This window comes from Canis lupus, chromosome 5 (genome assembly GCF_003254725.2).
Source record: "Canis lupus dingo isolate Sandy chromosome 5, ASM325472v2, whole genome shotgun sequence".
Taxonomy (NCBI): Eukaryota; Metazoa; Chordata; class Mammalia; order Carnivora; family Canidae; genus Canis; species Canis lupus.
The window spans coordinates 40,425,407-40,450,456 of record NC_064247.1 but is presented as its reverse complement, the minus strand read 5'-3'; the positions used below and the strand labels follow the sequence as shown (position 1 = coordinate 40,450,456).

Here is a 25,050-nt window from a genome sequence, read left to right as displayed (position 1 = left end):
CAGAGTGCTTATCTGTAAGGGGTCTCATCAGGTTACTATTATAACATGTGGGTCGCCTAAGTTGTAACCTTGAAAGTTTCGCTAGGATTTACTCTCACTTACGGTTCCAGCCAAAGGCCGGGTGTCTTGACTAGTCCACAGAAGTGGTCAGCATGTACCTATTTTGTGATAATCACTGCAGGGATTGATCACTCCATCATTTGAAGCTTATTTTCAGTTACTCATTAATAGAAATGCCCTCTATTTCGGGGTTTATTATAGTTGCTAAAAGCGGGGATGGTGTTTATCCTTTGGAAGGATGCTGGGAAGCATGACAAGGCTCTGGTCCAGAAGGCCTGAGTTCCTTTTTTTTTTTTGAAGGCCTGAGTTCTAATGGTGATTATCCCACACCCTTTTCCTGGGCCAGAGTAACTCCTCCCTATAAAAATGAGGCAATGTCTTTTAGCTCCATTAGTTGAGGATTCTGTTTTGAGAGAATTCACAAAATAACCAAAGAAGGTTTACTAAAGAAAAATTCCCTAGAATTTAGGGGCATTTTGCAAACATGCTGAGGATGCATGATGATTTGTAATTAGAACAGTCTGGTAGTACTTTAGTCAAGGTCCTTTTGGTCCCATGTTTTAATAAAAACTCTCTTCAGACTGATTTTTGAAAACCCCAAATGCATTTTAAGGCTACCTGAGGGGTGAACAGAGTCCACAGCAAGGATGGAGAACCAGATCCAAAAACCAGTTAAGTCCTCGAGGCTACTCAAGTGGCTGATCTGACTCACTTGCACTCACTCAGGTTTTCCTACTTCTGAACCTCTCAGCATGTGTAGGGTGGCTCACAGGTCCTGACTTTCTAAGGGCCCCACGCAAACTGCAATCCCAGAAGGTATCTCTCCTTCTTAGGGAGAATTCTTAAATTCTTAAGAATTGTCTTGAGCCTGTTTGGATCAGAAGTTCAACCCTGGTCTAATCAACTGGTATGTGGGGAGGTGTAAGGGGAATGATGTCATTAGTTTACAGACATGGTTCCTGCAGGAATGAGGGCAGGGTCAGTGTACCCCCAAACAGTGTCAATAGAAAGAGAGGCAGAAGAGCTCCTTCACCAGGTGCTTAGCTACTGGAACTTAAAACAACAGAGTTGTCTGTAATTTTCTACAATTCAGAGTGACCTTCTCCTCCAAACTCCTACTGAATTCAACACAGCTCCAGAAATGTGCATTACTTACATTTCATAAAGTTCTACCAAATACTGAAACCCAAGTCGAAAAAGTTACAATAAGTTGCTCCCTGTTTTATTGCTCTTCACTGGACTTGGTTGACATTTACTTTTTACTTTCATCAAATCTTACAGGAGTGATAAAGACATGGCAAGTTACAAAAGATACTGCTTTTTCACTACAAAAGGTAGCGCTTTTTCACTAACATCTTTTCTAACAATTTGCGTTGATAAACATGATAAAGATGGATGTTCAACTGATTCCTTGAGCCTATGAAAATCCTGCTGAGGCACTGTATTTTGTGGGCACACTGCATAGAACCTGAAACACAGTGGTGCCAGACTGAATCCAATTCCAATTTTAACATCAGTACAAGGATCTACTTCCGACCAAATATTAATCTGACTAATAATTTCAGGCCACAGTTGGCCACTGTGTCCCACAGCAGGTAGGGCAGAGAAAAGTAACCAAGTCTCCAATTTGCTATTCTTTTCTTTGTAATAATGTTACAAGTACTGACATCTTTAGCTCAGAAGCACAAAATGTATACCAAGAAATTACTATATATTATCGTAACTGAAAGTACTAGCTTAAATAGCCTAGAATCTTACAGAAATGGTTATTCCAAAACATGCAGAGGCAGCAAGTCACCCAAAACCACATTTTATTCTATGACCTTTATATTGCTTTTCTGTTACTTAAAGGTTGAAGCAAAGTGAAAGGATGGAAATACTTTTTTTAAAGAACAAAATGAGTTAATCACAGCAATTACACCTAATAAAACCTCAAGTCTATGGCGTACACTCCAAACACAAGGCTAAGTCCAGGAGCGGTTCATGTCTGGGTTTTGTAAAGCAAATGGAAATATTTGGAAGAATCAACACATTTCAGTAGAAGAGCCATAAATGCCCTGAAAGCAGGAAGTTGACACAATTTTAAATATAATTCATATATATATATTTTTTAAATCAAACACAATTAAATAGAATATGGTTTAAGTACATGAATACTTCGCTTTAGAAGAATAACAGAGGTGGTACATAGTACCAAAAACTTATACACAGCCTTTTGCTTCTTCTGTTGATGAAACAGTGTGCCTCTATACAATCAAATATTGCAATGGAATAAATTCTCTATTCATTCAAGGCTTTCTCAAGGACAGAGGTGATTAATAATTATATATTTTATATATATATATATATAATTTTTTTTTTTTTTTTTTGCAAAGTCTGAGCAAAAGCAGTAACACCTAAGAGAATGTTCTTCCCCTTCAGTCATGTGCAGTGAAGAAGCATTGGCACTGCCCGGCCAGTGGAGTGTGCTCGTCAGTGGGGCAGCAGTGCTGATGGCAGCAAGGCCCCGCCCCAGGAGCTGACTGAGCGCAAGTGCAGTGAGGGGGTCTCCTGCGCTCCTAGAGACAGAAGGAAAAAAGGTCGCTAGCTGCACACTTACTTCCCAGCTCACATCAAAGAAGGGGGAGGCAGTCAAGGTTGAGTGCTTTCCCTATCCCCAACCCTTGCTTGCCAATCTTCAAAGGAAAAAAAAAAAAAAGGAAAAGAGAAAGGAAAAAAAAAAAACAAAAGCATACAATCGGAGAATGAACATTTTGTCCAAGCTATCACTGGGGGGAACCTGGAGTGATTGTTACTATTCCTTCTTTTCCACATGTAGTCTGGGGGGAAAGTTAAGTAACTTGGAGCACAGTATTCCAGAAGAGCAAGTTTTAATGCTCAGAGTCAAGGGGACTCATCTTTGCTAGTGAAGGAGAGACTGGTTTTCAGTATACTGCATCTCAGGAGCCATTAAAATGTGAAAATTGCATACTGTCACCAAAGGGAAGGACAATGTCACCGAGACTCGACCTGTCAGCTAGCTTCCTTCCAAATTAATGCCTCTGTGAAGGAAGATGGCCAGGGAGCCCTTGCCCTGGTCCACTGAAGGAAAACAATCTGCTAGCACCACACTGCCACTCTGAGCTGCCTGGCTCTTGGAGGGGCTGACTCACCTGTTTGTTTAGGAGGCCAAAGAAAAGCACGTCTGGTACCTGCTTTAGGATACTTTTAGGGATGGGTTTACCATTACAGGATGTGCATCAAATATCAGCTCTATGCTTATCTGCCTCCCACAGTATGTGGTCCCTGTCTATTCCAGTGGACTAAAACTCTTTCATAAATGGGTTATTGCCATTGGAAAGCTATTAATTTTCTAGTAATGTAAACAATACCACTTTGTCTCTTTATGACTTTCACTGTGTGAACATCATGTGCAGCAAATATGTCTACATGTCACTCTGCTTATGATGGAAGTCTAGGATTGTCTGCCATTCTTTCTTGGGAACAACAGTGATATCTCAGTGAAAAGAAATACAGTGCTTTGTTTTCATTGGCTGTGTTGAAGAATCCAACCAAAGGAAAAAAGTTCTCTTATTTTTCAAAAGCAGATTTCCTTTATCACAGGTCTTGAGTCATAGCTAAAAAAAGAAAAAGAAAAACGTAAGGCACATTTTTATAACCAGTGACATATTATCATTACAGATTAAGAACAGAACCAACATTTAGTGAGTGTTTACTACATACCAGCACTTATGACAGCCAGGATCTATCTGACTACAAACTTGAGGTAAAATACTGTAATTTATCTTCATTTACATATGAATGAAAGGAAGCTTAAAAAGGTCAAGCAACTTACCCTAAGGTTATATAACAAGTACCAGGGATCCCTGGGTGGCGCAGCAGTTTGGCGCCTGGAGACCCGGGATCGAATCCCACATCGGGCTCCCGGTGCATGGAGCCTGCTTCTCCCTCTGCCTATGTCTCTGCCTCTCTCTCTCTCTCTCTCTCTCTCTCTCTCTCTCTCTCTCTGTGACTATCATAAATAAAAAAAAAAAAAAACAAAAAACAAGTACCAGCACTTAGATCTGCTTTTATCTTCCCTTTTGACAACAGATATTAGAATGAAATATCTACTCTTTGACAGGAATTAACCACAGAGCATACTCATAAGAGAGGGCAAAGATTTATATACACAGACATTATTTAAAGTATTGTTTATAACAGGGAAAACCCTAAAGCAACTTAAATGACAATCCATAGGGGATTCATTAAATCAGGAGGGCTGTAATACAAAATAACCCAACACCTTTAGAAACACCCTCCCCGCTCCCACCAAAACTCTGCTCTTCTCACCACCTGATACAAGGTTCCAGAGGCTGAGACCCCTTTACCCACAGCACTGAGGAAGAAACAAACATCCCAGGAGACAGGGTCCGTGGGACATATACACATGAAACAATTTAGAAATGCTGTGAGGTAGTTTATGTTAAATGCCCAAGTACATTCTACAGATAAGCATAAAGTACGATATTCAAAGCAGAGGGGCTTCAACATGGGCTAGAGAGGCTGGGTATGCTTTCATGTAAGTAGGATGTCTCACATTCATATAGTCATGGAATGAGAATCAGGAGGGGATCTTATGAGACTGTCTTGTCCAATTTCTCTGATCTACTGATGAGGAAATAGGGTTTGGAGGGCGCCTGGGTGGCTCAGTTGGTGGGGCAGCTGCCTTCAGCTCAGGTCATGATCTCAAGGTTCTGGAATGGAGTCCCTTGTCAGGCCCCCTGCTCAGCAGGGAGTCTGGTTCTTCCTGTACCTCTACCCACTTCTTGTGATCTCTCTTTCTCTCTCTCAAATAATAGATAGATAGATAGATAGATAGATAGAAAGAAAGAAAGAAAGAAAGCAAGCAAGCAAGCTTAGAAAAGTAACTTGCAAAAGGTCACATATGTTCACTGAAAGTGGAATGAACAAGTTCTGTTTAGCATAGCACTTTTTTTATACTAATATACTGCTGATCCCTAAAGGACAGATATCTTAGCCAGCCAAAGAAAAGGACTAGCAAGCTTAAAAAATAAAATATAGCAAAATCTATATATCCTAAAAATAAAAAGCACATGGTAATAAAATCTGAACATATAACTCAAATGAAAAGCCTTAATTTTAAATACCTGCTTTCTAAAATGGTGTCTAGAAGAATATTTTCATATTGTTAAACACTTGACCATCAGCGATAATGGGGAATCACAACTTCACACACCTTTATCTTGCTCTTTGCTATTTTAGGTTTGCCTGAGCCACTGAAGATAAATATAGATAAAAATTATCACCCTTACAAAGAAAAGAAGACAGAATCTGCAAAAGTGAACAGAGCTTTGGTGTGAATTAGCTCTGTACAAAGTTGAAAATTAAACCAAGCTCTGGTAATGACAGTTCTTGGAGTAAATAGTTGGCAAGAAACAGGTGATACTGAGCCTAACTCTAAATGCAAGCCCTCCAAACTACTGTAGGTCATGTGGGATGTCATCTGAACATATTTAATTCTAATTCCTAGTTTTTGCTAATGTAAATAATAGAGGAATAGTTTAATGTCTATTTTATAAGGAACATCCTATTGCATTAAGTCTATGGGAATCAGTTCAAGTTAGAAAAGTCAAACTGCTAAAGAAACTGCGAAATCTCTGGCTTGAACAGAGGACTGGGGTAGGGTGCAAACTACGTGGCGGCCTTCAACTTTCTGAAGGTTACTTGTATGTCTCTCACACACACAGCTAGAATCAGCTGGTGAAGCTATAGAGAAAAAGTATTAGCTTGTGGAAGTCAGGATTTCCTATCGCAGCTGCTGACCTCCAAAGATGGGGAATTGATCACACTTACTCAATTCACACCTTCCTAATATAGGAGGGAGGGAGAGAGAGAAAGAGAGAGAGAGAGAGAGAGAGAGAGAGAGAGAGAGAGAGGAAGACAAAAGAAAAAAGAAGAGAAAAGAAAAGAAAGAATAAAGAAATAGCAACAAAATTTCAGAAGCTGGAAGCAAGTGGATGAGAGATAAATGACTGAAATGAAAGTGGAGAAAAGGGAGAAGCAACTTGATTTTACAGTGCAGGTTCCCTCAAAGCCCGGGAACTGGTAAATGGGATGGGGGATGGGTGCCCACACAAGGATTTCTTTAAAAGCCTGTTTTAGAAGTTAATAGTCTACAGTTACTGTTCTGCAATTCTGATCAGCCAGCCCCTGCTCCAAAACCAATCTTAGTAGGAAAATCTGAGCCTTCTTCTGTGAGCAGAATAAAACAAAGGGTCTCAGGGCTGAGATACACCAGGCCCGGCCAAGGACAAGGACGCTGTACTGACAGGAGGGAGACTGAGGAGAGGTATATATAAGGAATACTGAGACTTCCCTAGCTTTTCCCCACTTGGCTCCTCAAACATTGGTAATCTGGCCTTCATCCTCCAGGCCAGACACTGCTAGTGTTTTCTCCAGGAAATATGATCAGTCCAAGAAGGAAACTCAAAAAACAATCTGACATCGGAGTTCCCTAATGAAATACTTGGCTAGCATGTGTCTCACTTTTTAAGAAACTGCCAAATTGCTTTTCAAAGTGGCTGCAGCATTTTGCATTTCCACCAGTAATATGTCCACAATGCTCTACATTCTTGAATTGCCAGGTCAGTCAGTGTAAGTTTAGCCATCCCCTTAAGTAGCTGTGTGTCATTGCGACTGCAGTCAGCACTTCCCTCATGACAAAAGATGTTGAGCATGTCTGCATGTGAATATCTGCCGTTTATCTTCTTTGGTGGAATGTCTGTATCTTTTGCCCATTTAAAAAACATCAGATTGTCGGTCTTCTTATTGAGCTTAAGAGTTCTTTATTCTGGATACAACTCTTCTCAGAAAGTTGTTTGCAAATACCATCTCCCAGTCTGTAACTTGCCTTTTCATTTTCTCTACAGCGTCTTTTAACAAGTACAAGTTTCTACTTTTGATATAGATTAATTTATTCATTTTTCTCCTTTATGGTTCATACTTTGTATGAGCTAGGAAATCTTCACCTAACCCCAAATCACAAAGATTTTCTATGAGTTTTAGTTTTAGCTCTGACATTCAGATCAATGATCCACTTTGAACTGATTCTGTATGTACTATCAAGGAAGAAGATTTATTTTTCTCCTGTATATATATGTAGTTGTCCTAGTACCATAAACTAAAAAAAACTATCTTTTTACCACTGAATTACCTGGGCATATACGTCAAAAATCAATTGACTTCATATATTTGGGCTTAGTTCTATACTCTGTGTGTCTACCCTTATGCTAAGATCACTCTGCCTTGATCATGCAGCTTTATAGTAAATGTATCCACGTACGGTTAGTCTTCCAATTTCTCCCCACATGTTTTTTATTATTCAAGTTACTTCAAATCTTCCAATAACTTTTATAATCATCTTGTCACTTTCTACAAAAAACGCTGCTGGAATTTTTATTGTGACTGTACTGAATCTATCAGTAATCTTTGATAATCTTGTACAGCATGGAGAGTACAGTCAATACTGTATAACATTTTTGCAAGTTGCTAAGAGAGCAGATCTTAAAAGTTCTTATCACAAGAAAGAAAATTTGTGGTGATCATTTTGCAATGTATACAAATATCAAATCCCTATGCTGTATACCTGAAACTAACATAATGTTCTATGTCAGTTATACCTCAATCATCATCATCATCATCATCATCATCATCATCCTGAGGAAATACAGACTTAACAACATTGAGTCTCTAGATTCACAAATATGATTTGTTTTTATTTAAATCTTTAATTCTGGTCATTTGTAGTTTATATTGTACAAATCTTACACATATTATTAAATATATTCTTAGAATTTTAGGTTTTGGGATATTACTACGGATGGGATCCTTTTTAAAATTTTAATTTCCGGGCACCTGGTGGCTCAGTGGTTGAGTATCTGCCTTCAGCTCAGGGCGTCATCCTGGGGTCCTGGCATGAAGTTCCACATCAGACTCCCTGTAGGGAGCCAGCTCCTCCCTCTGCCTATATCTCTGCTTCTATCTTGTGTGTCCTCATGAATGAATGAATGAATGAATGAATGAATTTCCATTTCCAACTGTTAATTGCTAGTGTATAGAAATGTACTTCATTTTTGTATATTAACCTTTTATCCTTTAGCACTGCTAAACTTAGTTCTAATTGCTATTCTGTAAATTCCTTAAGATACTATCATCCAACAGACCCTTCTGTGACAACAGAAATGTTCTGTATTATGCATACATACTGGATCATACTGGATAAATCAGCTTTGGGAAGGTCTACATAAATGATAAGGTCTTCTGCAAGGAAACCAGTTTTACTCCTTCCTTTACAATTTATAGGTCTTTTTTTTCTTTGCCTTTTAGCACTAGCTAGGACTTCCAGTGCAAACATCCTTCCTTTCTTCCTAGAATATCAGGCAGTCTTTCCCCATTATGTATGATTTTAGCTGTGAGTTTTATCAGTTGGGGTGGGGGGAAGAGAACCTCAAGCAGATTCCCTGCTGAGCGCAGAGCCTGATTTCAGGACCTGAGCTGAAACCAAGAGTTGGATGCTTAACCAACTGAGCCACCCAAGCATCTACCCCTTCCTGTATTTTTGTTAAGGATTTTGCATGTATGTTCAAGAGAGACACTAGCATCTTTTCTTTTCTTGTAATGTCTTTGTCTGGTGTTAAGGTAATTGTAGCCTCATAGAATATGCTGGGAAATATTACCTCCTCTTCAATTTTCTAGAACTTTGTCTAGAATCGGCATTATTTCTTCTTTAAATTCCATCTGGGCCTGGAGTTTTCTTTGGGGGAAGGAAACTGACTTTCTCTTTCCCATCCCCCAATTTTATTATTATGATTGACATAACACTGTATAAGTTTAAGGTATATAATGTGATCATTAGCTATACATACATATTGTGAAATGATTATTACAGATTAGTTAATACATCTATCACCTCACATAAATACCATTTTAACAAAATAGTAGGAATACTTAAAATCTACTCCATTAGCAACTTTCAAGTATATAATACAATATTGTTAACTACAGTCACCACACTGCGTATGAGATCTCCGGAATTAATCCATCTTGTAACTGGAGATTTGTACCTTCTGACCAATACCTCTTCATTTCTCCTAACCCCCAGTCTTTGGCAACTATTATTTTACCCACTGTTTCTATGAATTCGACTTTTTAAAATTCCACATATAAGTGAAATCATACTGTATTTGTCAATGTGACTTATTTCACTTAGCCTATGTCCTCAAGGTACACCCATATTGTCACAAATGGCAAGATTTCATGTTTTTTATGGCTAAATTTTCTTGATCCAGTTAACTGTGACATTTGGATTATTTCCATGTAGCACCTGGCTATTATAAATTATGCAATGAACATGGGGTGCAGGTATCTTTTTGAGGTAATAATTTCATTTCTTTCAAATATATACCCAGAAGTGGGATTGCTGGATCTATACAGTAGTTCTATTTTTAATTCTTTGAGGAATCTATATACTGTTTTCCATAGTGGCTATTTCAATTTACATTCTAACAGTGAACAAGGGTTCTTTTTTTCTTACATCCTTGTTAACACTTGTTATTGCTTATCTTTTTTGATAACAGTTATCTTAACAGGTATGAGGTAATATCTAACTGTGGTTATAATTTGCACTTCCCTAAGAATTAATGATATTAAATACTTTTTCATGTACTTTTTGGCCATTTGGAATGTCTTTGGAAAAATGTCTTTTCAGGTCCTTTGCTCATTTTTTTAATTCAAATTATTTATCCATATATATTTTGGATATTAATTCCTCAAATTCAATTTAATAGATACAGTATTATTTAGGTTACTTATTTCTTCTAGAGTAAGCTTTGGTAATTTATGCATTTCAAGGAATTTCTCCATCTCATTCATGTTGTTGAATTTATTAGCATAAAGTTGTTCATAATATTCCACTATTATCATTCTAATAACTTTAGGATCTGTAGTGATGTCCCTTCTTTTTAATCCTGGGATTGGTAATTCTTATCTAATCTGTTCTGGAAGTCTCACTAGAGGCTTATCAATTTAATTGGTCTTTTTAAAGAGCCAGCTTTTGATTTTTCTCTATTATCGATGTAATTGATATTCACCTTTTTTTTTTTAAAGCTCAACAAAGAGCTCGAACTCATGATCCCGAGATCAAGACCTGAGCTGAGATCAAGAGTTGGATGCTTAACTGACTAAGCCACTCCAAGTGCCCCCAGTATTCTTTTATCTTCATTATTTCCTTCTTTCTGCTTTCTTTGGGTTTAAGAAAAAGTTTAAGATGACTGAAAACTTCTTTCTTGACTAATATAAACAATTTAATGCTATAAATTTCTTTCTAAGGACTGCTTTAGCAGTATTCCACAAATACTCTGTTGTATTTTCATTTTAGTTCAGTGCAAAAAAATTTTTTTTAATGATTTTATTTACTTATGAGGACACACAGAGAGAGGCAGATATATAGGCAGAGGGAAAAGCAGGCTCCCTGTGGGGAACCTGAGGCAGGACTAGATCCCAGGATCATGCCCTGAGCCGAAGGCACATACTCAACCACTGAGCCACCCAGGCATCCCAGTCCAAAATATTTTCTAACTTCCATTTTTATTTCTTCTTTAATCAATGGAAGACTAAGAAGTCTGTTGTTCAATTTCCAAATACTTGGGAGATTTTCCACATTTCCTTCTCTAGCTGACTTCTTGTTTAATTCCTTTGTGGTGAGTAAACAGGCTGTATGATTTCAATCCTTATAAAACCTGTTTTATGGCCCAGAATATGGTATATCTGGTAAATGTTCTATGTGTAGGCCAAAAGAACGTGCGCTCTGCTGCTGCTGAATACACTGTTCCCTTAGGTCAATGTCCTTTAGGTCAAGTTGGTTGATAGTGTTGTTCTATCCATTACTGAGATAGGGCTGTTGAAATCTCCAACAGTCATTATGGATTTATGTATTTTCCTTGTAGTACTATCAGTTTTTGCTTTGTGCATTTTCAAGCTCTGCTATCGGATGCACATACACTTAAAATTCATGATGTCTTCTTGATGAACTGACTTTTTATCATATAAAATGTCCTTTTTTTTTGCCTGGTAATATTCCTCATTTTGAAGTTTTACTTTTGGTAACATCTGTATGGTATATCTTTTCCATCCTTTTATTTTTAGCTTAGTCTTTATATTTAAAGTGGGCTTCTTACAGAGAGCATCCAGTGGGTTCTGCCATTATCTATCTAATCAGACAATCTCTGTTTTAACTAGACTATTTAGACCATTTACATTTAATGTAGCGATTAGAATGATTTCATCTAACCCTACTATCTTGCTATTTGTCTTCTATTTGTCCCACAGGATTCTTTCTTACCTTTCCCCCATTTTTGAGTTCTTTTGTATTATAGTATTTTTTAGAGTGTTGTTTCTATAGATGGTGTGTTTTCTCCTGATAATGGGTCAAGTTCTTCTGCTTCCTTGTATACCCAGTAATGCAGTGGATGGCAGACACTGTCATTTTTATACTGTTGAGTACTAAACCTCATTGTGTTGCTTTTAAGAAGTTGGCCTTTGTTCTGGCATGCAGTTGTTATTTAATGAGCAGTCTGATCCTTCAAGAGTTGCTTTTAAGCTTGGTTAAGGTGCTTTACTCTAGGGCTAATTTAGCTTCAGCAGTAAAGCATAAGGTTTCTGAGGACACTACCCAATGTCTTATATGTTACAAGATCAGTCCACACTGGCCAGCAGGGTGTCACCTAGTCCTAAACCCATGTTTCAGGAATTGCTCAACCTACTAATTTCTGATAGTTTTCTTCCCTCCCCATGCAGTTTCACCCAATACATGTATTGATCGTTATTTGGCCAAGGACTTCAAGGGACCTCTTATAAAGAAACAAACTGTGGAGCTTTCTTTCTGTGAAGTTCCTTTTCTGGTACCCTGCTCTAGGACTTCTAGCCACCTTGGATTATCCAAACTTTGATTTATGACTCCTTAATTCAGCAGCACTATGAACTATGTTTGGGTCTCACCTCCCTGGACTTTGGAAACTGCTTTTGGGCAGTGAGTTAGGGATCACATCAATGTTACCCTTCTTTTAAGGATTATAGACCTTTGCTGACTATTGTCCAGGATCTGCAAATAGTAGTTTCACTTAGTTTCTAGTTTTCTAGTGGTCCATAATAAAAGGGTAGTTTTTATAGCAGCTAAACTTTCAAAGGCAGAAGAAGAGTCTCCCTTATGTCTTTTTTATTTTTATATATCTGGAATTGAATTTTTCAGTTTTATATAAGCTAGATCAGAACACAAGTCATCCTTACCTTTGTAGACTTCTCTAAGGGTTGATCATATTGTGCCTGCTGCATAACATCACTGACTATCATTTTAGCAATCTTCCAAGCTAGCTCTTCTTGGGCCTTAAAAAAAAAAAAAAAAATTCAAACTGTTGCTAATGGTAATTCATTAGAAAAAAATCAAGACTTACACTATCAGCGCTCTAAACACAAGTGTATATGCATATCATTTCTACTTATCTGGATAAGAAGCACATTCCATATATGAAGGGACTTGGACCACACTGTGGCTACACTAACATGCTGTTCACTCACTGTCTTCTAGGGTCAGCTACATGACTATTTTCATGTTAGATGAGCAAAACAAAAATTTTTCTTTTTCCACTCACATCTCTCAATGTACTTAACTGGTAAAAAAGCAATCCTCTTCTATAAACTTACAGTGAAGCAGCAAACATTTGAGCTTTTTGTTTCTAATGATGCTGCTGATTGATGGAAACTTTAAGGCATGCATATTTTTCAGTGGCCAGAGTCTCTGTACTAAAGATCCCGCACTGCCCCCACGAGGCAATTGTCAGATGTTAAAGAGGGACCACCCTTTCTTGTTACATCCTGGATAAGGGAGCAATGTGCCATGCCCTTTAAACATAGGAACTAAAGAAACAGAAAACTTGAAACCTTATTCAGACAAGGTGCCTATTTCTTTATTCCAAAGAAATAGGAATTTCTTTACACTAAAAGTAGAATTTACCTCATCAGTATTTCCTTGCACCCATTTCTTCATAGCTTGTGAGAACATAGATCCTAGTAAACAAAACCAGAATAGAATGTAGATTTCATGCAGTTTTACATTTAAAAAGTGCTCTTATTCAAAAGCTACCTTCAGAAATGGATATTCTTTTTTTATAATCTCATCTAAAAATCTAAAATATTAAGGAATATTACCATTAATCAAAACTGATTATCTTCATTAATAAGTATTTAACTTGCAAACACCATAGTTCAAAAGACTCTTGAAAGGCTGTTTGAGAGTTCGAGACTTTTCTTCTATTCTCTATTGTCTAGTGTTAGATTTTCAGCAAACATTAAGCGAGCAAAAGAAAACTATGACCAGAATTTAGTCTTAGATAAGAATCTAGTAATACATCAGGAGATATCAATCCACTTACTATATATCCAAACTTTTCATACCAGCTCCTATGCAAAAGGGCTTCCAGTAGAGTTATGCTGTTTCACACTCAATCTCTGCTTTGTATAAATTAGCTGGGTAAGAGCAGAGTTTTAAATAGCCATGTTCAGGGGTGCCTAGGTAGCTCAATGGTTGAGCGTCTGCCTTTGGATCAGGGTGTTATTCTGGGGTCCTGGGATCGAATCCCACATCAGGCTCCCCAGAGGGAGCCTGCTTCTCCCTCTGCCTCTTTCTCTGTGTCTCTCATGAATAATAAATAAAATCTGAAAAAGAAAAAAAAAATAGCCAAGCTCCATCCAAGCCATGGCACACCTCAACCTCCTAGGAGATACACAAAAGCCTATCTACTTCTGTACTCAGGTGCTGAGGAATCATCAAGACATAGGCTAACCACTTTTTCCATGAATGAAATACACAGCTTATCCTTCCATTAACATAAATAGGCTCCTGTCCTAACTCTGCTTTAAATCAAATGGTTGGTAGATTACTTCTTAGGCAAGAACCTGATTAATTCAATGACTGGACTAGAACTAAAAATAGCATTTATGAAAGAGACAAAACCTAGATCCTTTCCCTTAAGAATTTTCAATATTAGCTCAGTCTGAATACTGATCTAGTTAAATTTTGTAAGTAGTCAATAGGGGCCACAACATTACACGTTCTGCTTAAAGTTGCAAATGGCCGTTGAACTGCCCAGTGTGCTGCTCTTTCTTCAGGCTTACCCAAAGAGTCACACTGTTGACAGTTTCCTAATTGCTTAACATTCTCTCTTTCTTTTTTTTTTTTTTAATTTTTATTTATTTATGATAGTCACAGAGAGAGAAAGAGAGAGAGGCAGAGACACAGGCAGAGGGAGAAGCAGGCTCCATGCACCGGGAGCCCGACGTGGGATTCGATCCCGGGTCTCCAGGATCGCGCCCTGGGCCAAAGGCAGGCGCCAAACCGCTGTGCCACCCAGGGATCCCAACATTCTCTCTTTCTTAATAGCCACGTGTTTGACTCCTTTCTGTATGTCCTCTCTCCCCTTTAATATCAAACTTCTTTTTCCTTCAACAATATTTTCTTTGGGTTACCTCATCCCATCCTGTGGTTTTAACTTCCTTCAAAATGCAAATAATCAAAAACTTGTCTTGGGTGTTAAATTCATACTTACAAATTGTCCTAAGTTGTCTCAAACTTAATGTGTTCCAAACTGAGCTCATCTGTTCCTACCTACTCTTTTTCTTATATCCTCTATCCCAGAAATTAATTTAATCCTTTATTAAAAATTTGTATCATAAACTTTCACCCAGAGAACTCAGGTTAGAAAACTCAATCCACCTTCCTCATTTATTCTTTTTTTTTTTTTGTAAAGATATTTTTATTTTTTTTTAAAGATTTTATTTATTTATTCATGAGAGATACAGAGAGAGAGAGAGAGGTGGAGACACAGGCAGAGGAAGAAGCAGGCTCTATGCAGGGAGCCCGACGTGGGACTCGATCCCAGGTCTCCAGGATCAGGCCCTGGGCTGACAGCGGCACTAAACTGCTGAGCCACTGGGCTGCCCTCATTTATTCTTTATATGAAATCTGTCACCAAATTCCTCCTTGAATGCAGTCTCTTGAATTCCTCCCTGGAAGTCTTAAAAATCTGACCTTTTTTTTTTAAAAAAGGATTTTATTTATTCACTCATGACAGACACACACACAGAGAGAGGCAGAAGCACAAGCAGAGGGAGAAGCAGGCTCCACACAGGGAGCCTGACGTGGACTCGATGCCAGGTCTCCAGGATCATGTCCTGGGCTGAAGGCAGCACTAAACCACTGGGCCACCCAGGCTGCCCTGACCTTCTTTTTAATTTCTGCTACTACTACCTAGCTTCATGTCCTCTTCTTCTATCTACATTATTAGCTATTCCTACTACTTGACTGGTTTCTCTGATACCAATTCATTCCTGTATCACTGCCAGAAAAATGCATCTAGTTGGTACTCTGCTTAGATCACTAATGATGGGGCACCTGGCTGGCTCAGTCAGTGGAATGTGTGACTCTTAATCTCGGGGTTGTAAGCTCGAGCCCCATGTTAGGTAAAGAGATTACTTAAAAATAAAATCTAAGGGCACCTGGGTGGCTCAGTCAGTTAAGCATTCTGCCTTCAGCTCAGGTCACCATCCCAGGATCCTGGGAACAAGCCCCTTGTGGGCTCTCTCTGCTCAGCAGTAGCCTGCTTATCCCTCTCTCTGCCCCTCTCCCCTTCTTGTGTTCTCTCTCACTCATGATCTCACTTGCACGTTCTGTCTCAAATAAATAAATAATCTTAAAAAAAAAAATCCCTGATGCTTACATGACAGGAACCCAGGCTTCTTAATATGAAATGCAAGGGCTTTCCCATGTAAGTACAGTTTCATCAACCACTGCATCTAGGCACTAGGGACTGTCACTACAGGGACCACATGCTCACATCTTTTACAATTCCTTGTTATACTTTCTCCTAGATGATTTGAATGCAACTTTTTTTTTTTTTAAAGATTTATTTATTTTAGAGAGAGAACATGTGCACATGCATAAGACCGGGGGTGAGTGAGAGAGAATCTCTAGCAGACTCCCTACTGAGCATGGAGCCCAACTCAGGGCTTGATCTCACAATCCTGAGATCATGACCTGAGCCAAAATCAAGAATCAGATGCTTAAACAACTGAGCCACCCAAGCACCTCTGAATGTCACTTTTAAAGTTACTTTTCTTGCCCTGAAAGCAAAGTTCTCATACTCTCAGAAGCCTCTGATATACCCTTCTCAAAACTCAACTCTTTCCTCTATGCTATATCAGTATTTCAAAACCCAAATTGAAACTATAGATTAATAAATGATGAACATTCTTGCAGCTACCCTCAGCAGGGAAGGTGAGAAAGTAGAGCTGAATTGTCACAATGGTGTCTGAGCCAAAGTCCTGAGAGTGTTATTCATCTGCTGTGTGATCCTCTAACAAGTTAAAATTTCTCGGATCCTCAACTACTTCATTTGTAGAATAAGGAGGTAATATCCACAGAGGTTACTAGAAATCTCCATTATTTGGGATCTGAGAAGGCTTCAGGGTTCTGTGAGTATCCTCAGAAGAATAAAGTAATCTGGATAAAAAATCTTAGTGTCTGTGTCAGTCTAAAAAACAATACTTTTCTTAAATAAATATCCACAATCTTACCATCTATATATAATCTCTGCAGAAATTCCTCTAGATAAATTAATTAAATCAACAAATATTTAATGAACGCTTATCATGTGGCAGGCATAATTTTAGAATCAGGGAATATAGTGCCAAATAAGATAGATAAAATCCCTGCTCTCAGAGATGTGATATTATACTCATGGAAGAGAAACAGACTATAAACAAGTATGTGAATAAATCAGTAAGATAATATCAGACAGTAATAAAAAAAATGGTATGTTAGAGGTACAGATGAGCTGAGATCATGTAGGCTAGGAAGTCCTCTCTGAAGAGAGAATAGTTGTGGGGCACCCGGGTGGCTCAGTTGGTTAAGCGTCCTCCTTCAGCTCAGGTCATGATCTCAGGGTCCTAGGACTGAGCCCCATGTCAGGCTCCTTGCTCAGCGCAGGGTCTTCCTGTATCCCTCTTCCTTTGCCCTTCCCCACTGCTCCTGCATGCTGTCTCTCTCTCTCAAATAAATAAATAAATAAGATCTTAAAAAAATATTTTCTCTTTTGATGAGAGACTACTTGCCATGAGAAGGAGCACATGAAAGCCATGGCAGAGAGAACAGCAAGTGGAAAGGCCCTAACAGAGAAGGGACCTCAAAAAAAAGAATAAAGGAGATTCTAATTAGAGTCTAGTCCATGAAGCAGAGAGTGGTTCAAGACAAAGTGGTAGAGGCAGGGAACATTCCTAGGTCACAGCAGAGAGGTGATCCAAAGCTATGGGAAAAGAGATAGGCAGGTAATTAAGCAATAAAGCACATAGGGTAAGAAAATTCAAAAGGTAGAGGAAAAGTAAAAGGCATCTCCCTCTTCTCATCCTTAAACTATATGATCTGCTTTGTGTATCTTTCCAGGAAATGTATATGTATATTCTTCTAAAAACAACATACATAGATCACTTATGATATATTCTAACCAAAAGGTATAACTCACATCAAGACTTTAGGTAACAACTCCCAGTTTACAAGAAACACAGTGAGAAAGGAACAAGCTGAACAGTACAACTAGGAAAATCCAGAAGGTTGGGCATGTTATAGAATAATGACCCTGACAGGCTTACCAAGGCAGGGTCATAAAAGAGGGATGAAGTTAGATTAAAATAAACTCTGAGTACACCTTCTTAGTATCCTTAATAGATAGCGTCATCTCTGAGTAATGAATAAAATTTGCTAACTCCTACATTAGGTCATTTACTTCCCACAAAAATATGTGATTTAAAGACGTGTGGGGCAGCCCCGGTGGCACAGTGGTTTGGTGCCGGCTGCAGCCGGGGGTGTGATCCTGGAGTCCTGGGATCGAGTCCCACGTTGGGCTCCCTGCATGGAGCCTGCTTCTCCCTCTGTCTCTCTCTGTCTATAAATAAATAAATAAAATCTTAAAAAAAAAAAAAAAGACGTGTGGACAGCTAAAGGAAGCACTGGGATATACGGATGCATTTACTCAAACTGCAGAAACTACTATTACTTTATATAAGCATGTCTCGATTACATTAATAATCCAAGTAACTTGATGGATGAGTTTGCTGGTAGATATATAATCCTGTTGCCTCTACCTTCAAACACAACCCAAGTCTGACCATTCCTCCATTATCTAATTCACAACCATTATTATCATTCTTTACTGAGACCATGGCAAGAATGCTGTTTCCTTGCTTCTCCTCTTAAATTCCTACATCTTATTTTCCAAAGGGTCACCAAAGCCACACCTTTAAAACATTAATCACATTATGCTACTCCCTTGTTCCAACTTCCAACACTTTCAACTTCCTATCATGGTCTGTGATAACTCCTCCCACCTTACTTGCCTTCTACCATGCATCCCTTTGCTCACTCCTCTTCAGTCACACTGGTCTTGCTGTGGCTTGATCATGCTGGGCTCTTAAGCTTCAGGGATCGTTCCTGTTCCTTCTGCCAAGAATGCTCTTCCTGCAGATACGCCAGGGCTCACTCCCCCATTTTGCTCAGGTCTCTACTCAAAATGCTACTTTCTCAGTGAGACCTTTCCTGACAACCACTTTTTAAAAATTTTTTCATATATAAGTAGGCTTGATACCCAGCACGGAGCCCAACACGAGGCTTGAACTCACAACCTTGAGATCGAGACCTGGCTGAGATCAAGAGTCAGATGCTTAATTGACTGAGTCAACCAGGTGTTCCTCCTGAAAACCACTTTTTTGTCTTTTAAAGATTTTGTGTATTTATTTATTTTAGGGGGAGAGAGAAAGAGAGAGAGAGTGCGAGTGCAAGAGTGTGAGCAGGGAGGGGGTGGGGGAGAGGGAAAGGGAGAGAATCCTAACAGATTCCACGTTGAGTACAGAGCCCAATGTGGGGTTTGATCTTGAGATCATGACCTGAGCCAAAATCAAGAGTCAGATGCTAACCAAATGAGCCACCCAGGCACCCCTCACAACCACTTTAAGATAGAACTCTCCACTATTCTTATGTTTATATATATATAAACATACATACACACACACACACACACACACACAATATTTATCTGTTTACTGTCTCTTCCACAATACTGTGAGCTCCACAAGGGCTGGAAATTTCATTTTCTTCTCAGAATCTAGAACTGCAGATGCAAAGAGCAGGCACTCATATTTTAGAATGAATAAATGAAAAATATGAAGAGATTAAATAAACAAAATGAGCAAAGATAGTGTTTGGAAAAAAAGTTTTTTATGTAGCTACTAACTACATATCTTGACTCCTGTATTAAAAAAAAAAAAAAAATCCTGCAAGCACTCATTATCTATACTTTAGTAGTAGCACTTCTTCATGAAATATCAGAGAAGACAGACCAGCTTTTTAAAAAAATTAATGAGTGCAGAGATTCTCTTAATACTGGAGATGCCATTATCCTCACTGACAGAAGCTACCTGAGGACAACGTGGAGCCCTTCTTGGCCAATACCCTACAAAGGCTGTTTAGTACTTTTGCTCCAAGGCTACTAGTAACCTCTTCCTTGTATTCATGTTTCACCCAATAAAAGACACTACTAGACTCTAAGCTTAATGACAGGATCTCTATCTTCTAACCAGCCCAGTGAGTATGAGTACACAGAGGCACTAAAAACCTATTACTAAATGTTCTTTCAGTCTGTAAACTTTTCCCGATCATGTTCTTCAGACTTCTTTGGCAATATAAGGTGAAATAGGTAACAGGTCCCTTTTTGGTCTAAATTATTTCAACAATTGCTGCATCTTTAGCTTATTCTGTCAATGTATATCTGACCCAAAAGTAGGCTACTCATCAACATAAAGTGGTGTGATTCACTACTCGAACAGTTGCATTAAAAAATAAACATAATATGGGGCACCTGGCTAGCTCAGTCAGTAGAGGAGCATGCGACTCTTATTCTTAGGGTCATGATTTTAAGCCCAGGTAGAGTTTACTTAAAAAAATTTTTTAAATACACGTAACAGGAATGGAGTCCTATTAAATCCAATAAAGATTAACAATACCTCTTAATTTAAACACACTTACCAAGATGGAGCATTTTCTTTTTTAAAAAGTGTTTTTTAAAGGTTTTATTTATTTGAGAGAGAGCGAGAGAGCGAGAGAGAGAGAGCAAGCGATCACACAAGTAGTGGGAGAGGGAGAAGCATACTCCCCACTGAGCAGGGAACCCAACATGGGGTGATCTGATCCCAGGACCCTGGGATCATGACCTGAGTGGAAGGCAGACACTTAACTGAGCCACCCAGGCACCCCTCGAACATTTTCTTCTTAAAAAAGTTAGTATCTTTTACTCAAGACAATAGTGTCAATCCAATCACACTGAAAAATTTCTAGATCATAAGTGAATGGATCCACATTGGTTTCCAATTTTAGTATATGAGCTGCCGAAGCGAGCACTCCACATTGGTTTCCAAAAATCTTCCTGTGTCGACCAATTGTTTGGAAGCTGAAATCAGTCACAAATAATGTTCTTGTCAAAAAAGATTTCTGTGTTTAACTCTTACAGTTGAGTGAGCACTCTCCTGCTGGTTAAACAAAGGATTTGAATTTCAATCTACTAATATTTTTCACAAATATTTCATAATAACTTTCAATAAATTAGAGGAAATTTAACGAACTAAAGGGGCTCAAAATAAACATTAAGTCCAAGCTGGACTGGGTATTCACCATTTTAAATAAAAAGGTCATCCTTACATAAAGATGTGCTTTCTATAATGGTAATGCAACTTCACAAACTTTCATTCAGAAAGACTGCACAGAGATGCAACTACACACAGCCTTTGGAATCAGTTGTGATAGAAACATAAGGTGAGAGGTAAAGCAGTTATTTCATAAAATAAACTGTTTAAATCTTAAGTGACCCTTCATTTACAGTCAATGACTAACATAAGTGAAGGCCTTATGCAGAGTATAAAATTTTACACCACAAACCTTTTGATTTCTTTACATCAGGTTCAGGCTCAGATTCTCGGATGAACTGCCCCAAGTCACTTACTCTTCCAAATGTCATCTTCCTAAATAAGTACAAAAAGTAGAACATGATTTCTAACAAACAATTTTAAATTAAGAAAAGAAAAATTCCATTCTTAAGCATCTTATCTAAATCCAGAAAGCTAAAAATACAATTTATAGCTAGCTCATGTTATTCAGAGCAAAGCTTATTTCAAATAGAAAGTCCCCCAATGAAAACAAAATCTTTAATTCAATGTAATTTCATTCAAAATCCCAAAAAAGGTTTATGAAACATGATGGATAAAGACATATCTCACAATTCTAAAATTTATACACAAAAGAGAAAAAGTATAAGAACAGCCAAGATAGGTTTGTAAAAGAGATAAAAAGGTAGGAACTTGCCCTGGATCAAAATATGTATTATAAAGCTGGAGTAATTATATGTGATAATTACATTTGCTATAAAGCTATAATAATATAAAACAAAGTTAAAAGGCAAAGAACACAGTAAAAGATCTTAACAGACATTACTAATTAATAATATTAAAAAAATACAGAATCCTACCAAGTCACTAAGAAATCATCCAACAGAAAAACGTAAAAAGGAGACAGTCAATTCATAGAAGAAAAAACTGAATAAAATGCCAAAAGAAACTTAATCTCATGAGTAGTAGTCCAGATTGGTAAAAACAAACAAACAAACAAACAAACAAACAAACATGTAATGTTACTTACTATCAATATAAAGATGTGGAGAAAATTAGTATCTATATTAATGAGGGATAAGAATGCATAATATATAGATACTTTTAAAGGTAAGTTGGTAAGATCTATTAAAATTTAAAATCTGCTTCTTGGTACAAGAAGTATATAAAAGGAAATCTTTTGCTATACTGTTTATAATAGTGAAGAATTGCAAACAACTTAAATACTCATCAATACCAAAAGGGCTAAATAGTGGCCACGGTTATGAGCTATAATTAGTATTATACAGGGAATGCTACAACATGGTTAAAATGAGGTAAATCAGTATAGACTAGCAAAGAAAAATCTCCAAAACTCACTGCAAAGAAAAGCACAAGATACTGAATACAGTGTGATATCAATTACATAAAAATAAGCAAACAAAAATACATACTATATCAGTGATTATCCTGAGTAGGAAAGGGAAAGAATGAGCATTGATGTGTGACCAAAGGGGACATTAGCCTTATCTATCAATTTTTATAAGAGATTAATGTATTTGTAATTAAAAGTAGGTTAAAAAAAAAACACAACTCTGTATGCCCATATATTATTTCACCTCGGGCAGAGTGGGTCTTATTTTAGGGCTATTGCTCCTAGTAGGCCATCATTTCACATGTGGTTGCAATACACTGATAGATACAATTTTGTCTGCCTTGAGAAAAATTTCAGGAAGATGCCAAAACAAACATTGAGAACTATCTTTAAAGATGAAGAAAAGTCATTATTTCTCTACTTCTGACCCATTTTACACATTATTTGTTAAAATATATTTAATTTACACACACAAAGAACTTACAGAAGTAAACGATCTTGGAACTGACAGATTGTCTTAAGTTAGGTTTTAAGTAAATGAACCAACCATCCCCTAATAAATATAATCTTTGTAATTAAATAATTTATGCTTATTGTCCACCATTTCCTAAAAGAAAAGATAAAGATTACAAATTACAACACTGACTCAGCTGAAGTGGCTTCCTAAAGGCAGTGTGGTCAAACAGCCCTTTATTTATACCTGAGTACTTTTCAGGATTCCTTGGTCTCCCAAAGTATCACTGCTACTTTCTGATAAAATCAATTAGCTAAACATGTTGAAATCACTTTTTTATGGTGTTATCAGGACTGGGGTTGGGGTTGGGTACGGTAATCAAGAAGTTACACAGGTTTATAGGTTCATCAGCCATCTTTAGGGAAGAGGAAGTGATTTTATGATTTGATCTGTGGTAAAGGTTGGCAAGTGGCATATGCTATGAACTGACTGATGTCTTTTTGTAATAGGATAAACCCAATTCTTAAATATAGAGAAATAACTTTATTATTTTCAAGTATTAGTTATATAGTCCATAAAAAATGGTGCTGGCATCTTTGTACTTTTAGTTTTGCTTTTAAAGATAGAGACTTTGAAATAGCTAACATATGAACCAAATGACATATGCAAGAGATACAACCTACAACATATATAAACATGACATAACTCAGCCTTGTACAGTGTGGTGGACTGATGATGGTAATGGTATTTATGGAGTGTTTACTAGATACCTGGAAAGGTTTGGAATGCTTTTTATGTACCTCATTTAATCCCCTAAGTAACCCAATGAAGTAGTAATACCATCTTCATTTTGGAGATTAAAAAACAGACACAGAGGTTGAGTAGTTTGCTAATAAGTGGTTGAGACAAGATTAAAACCCAAAAGTCACTCCTGAGCTTCCACTCTTAATTGTGGTCTACTGGATATGATATATAGTAGTGCTGGGTATATAACAGTAGATTAAAAACATGTTTTTTTTTTTTTTTTAAAAAAAACATGTTTTAAATTAAAAAATATAAGATGCAGGTTGCCTGGGTGGCTCAGATGGTTGGGCATCTGCTTTTGGTTCAGATCATGATCCCAGGGTCCTGGGACTGAGCCCCACATTGGGCTCCCTGCTCAGCGAGGAGTCTGTTGCTCCCTCTCCGTCTGTTCCTCTCCCTGCTTGTGCACGCGCTCTCGCTCAAATGAATAAGAATCTTAAAAATAAGTAAATAAATAAAAGATGCAAAATTCAGCAGACCTGTAAAAATCCTAGACGTTAGTTAAGCTTACCCTGCATACGTCCGCTGATACAAAGATTCTGGATCCAGACTTGCAGCGTCCACAATTATCGCTTCATCAAAATTTTTCAGAATTTTAACACTGGCTTTTTTCATACTGGACTACAACAGAAATTGTAAAATTAATAGTCTGTTATTTGGGAATCAAAAAGTCCTGGGTTTGGAAAATGACAGATATGTACAAAATCTTCAGTATTTGAAATATACGTAATTCTCATTCAACCCTATCATTACAGAGATGCTGAACAGCAATGATTCTAAAATGTAACCTCAAAATATAACCATGGGAGGAAAGCACAGTATTACAATATACAATATATGCATTTAATGCCATATGTTTGTTTTCTTAATGATCTAAGTTCCAACAAATGTGGTATCCTCACAGGCATTACATTCCCAAATGTGCAAGACTGCCATCCACCCAGGCATATACAGCTTAGCTAACTTTTATAGAGTCACATGAGGCCATGTGACAAAAGAGAAAGTAAAGAAAACTTTCTAAAATGACAAGCTAGATGAGCGTAGTAAGTTCCCCTCTAGCATGTCATCTCCCACTCCTCATCCCACAAAAAAAGCAAGTCAGAATTGATATTTCTACGAAATACCAGAGCCATGGGTTTTCCCAGATACTCTACTTCTAAAAATTCAATTACAGACAGATGCAGTTCCACAAAATGACTAATATATAAGATTATTATTCACTGTAGCATTGTTTAAAATAACAAAAGATGAGAACATGCTTAATGTCCATGATAAGGTATAGGTTAAATTAATAAAATAAAAATTGGACGCTTATAGAACACACTCTCATCTACAGTGTGTGTGTGGGGGTCTCTTTACGTGCCAACGGTAAATAATTAAAAAGAAAGAGGCACCAGCATAAAGAAGGTAGAATAGTTCTTTGAGGCTACTGTTAACTGAGATACCAAACCAGACATCACAAGAAAAGAAAACTAAAGATCAATATTTCTTCTAAGTATAGATGCAAAATCCTAACAAAACATTAGCAAACAAACCCAGCAACATATAAAAATAATTATAT

The 25,050-nt window shown here is 37.6% G+C and overlaps 1 protein-coding gene across 4 annotated transcripts in view; it reads right to left on the bottom strand.

The window, feature by feature from the left end:
- Positions 1–1,260: 1,260 nt before the first annotated feature.
- The window catches only part of AKAP10 (A-kinase anchoring protein 10), an 85,620-nt gene continuing 61,830 nt past the window's right edge, over positions 1,261–25,050 (bottom strand). For 3 of the 4 annotated variants that reach the window (XM_025428240.3, XM_049109494.1, XM_025428239.3), the window contains 5 exons: positions 24,001–24,110; positions 21,152–21,234; positions 13,130–13,182; positions 12,406–12,501; positions 1,261–3,677 (listed from right to left, as the gene is read on the bottom strand). In XM_025428240.3, the coding sequence (XP_025284025.1) occupies positions 3,672–3,677; positions 12,406–12,501; positions 13,130–13,182; positions 21,152–21,234; positions 24,001–24,110 (348 nt within the window). In that variant the 3' untranslated portion in view covers positions 1,261–3,671. The remainder of the gene's footprint in view (positions 3,678–12,405; positions 12,502–13,129; positions 13,183–21,151; positions 21,235–24,000; positions 24,111–25,050) is intronic. The other variant, XM_049109495.1, reaches the window with a different exon arrangement.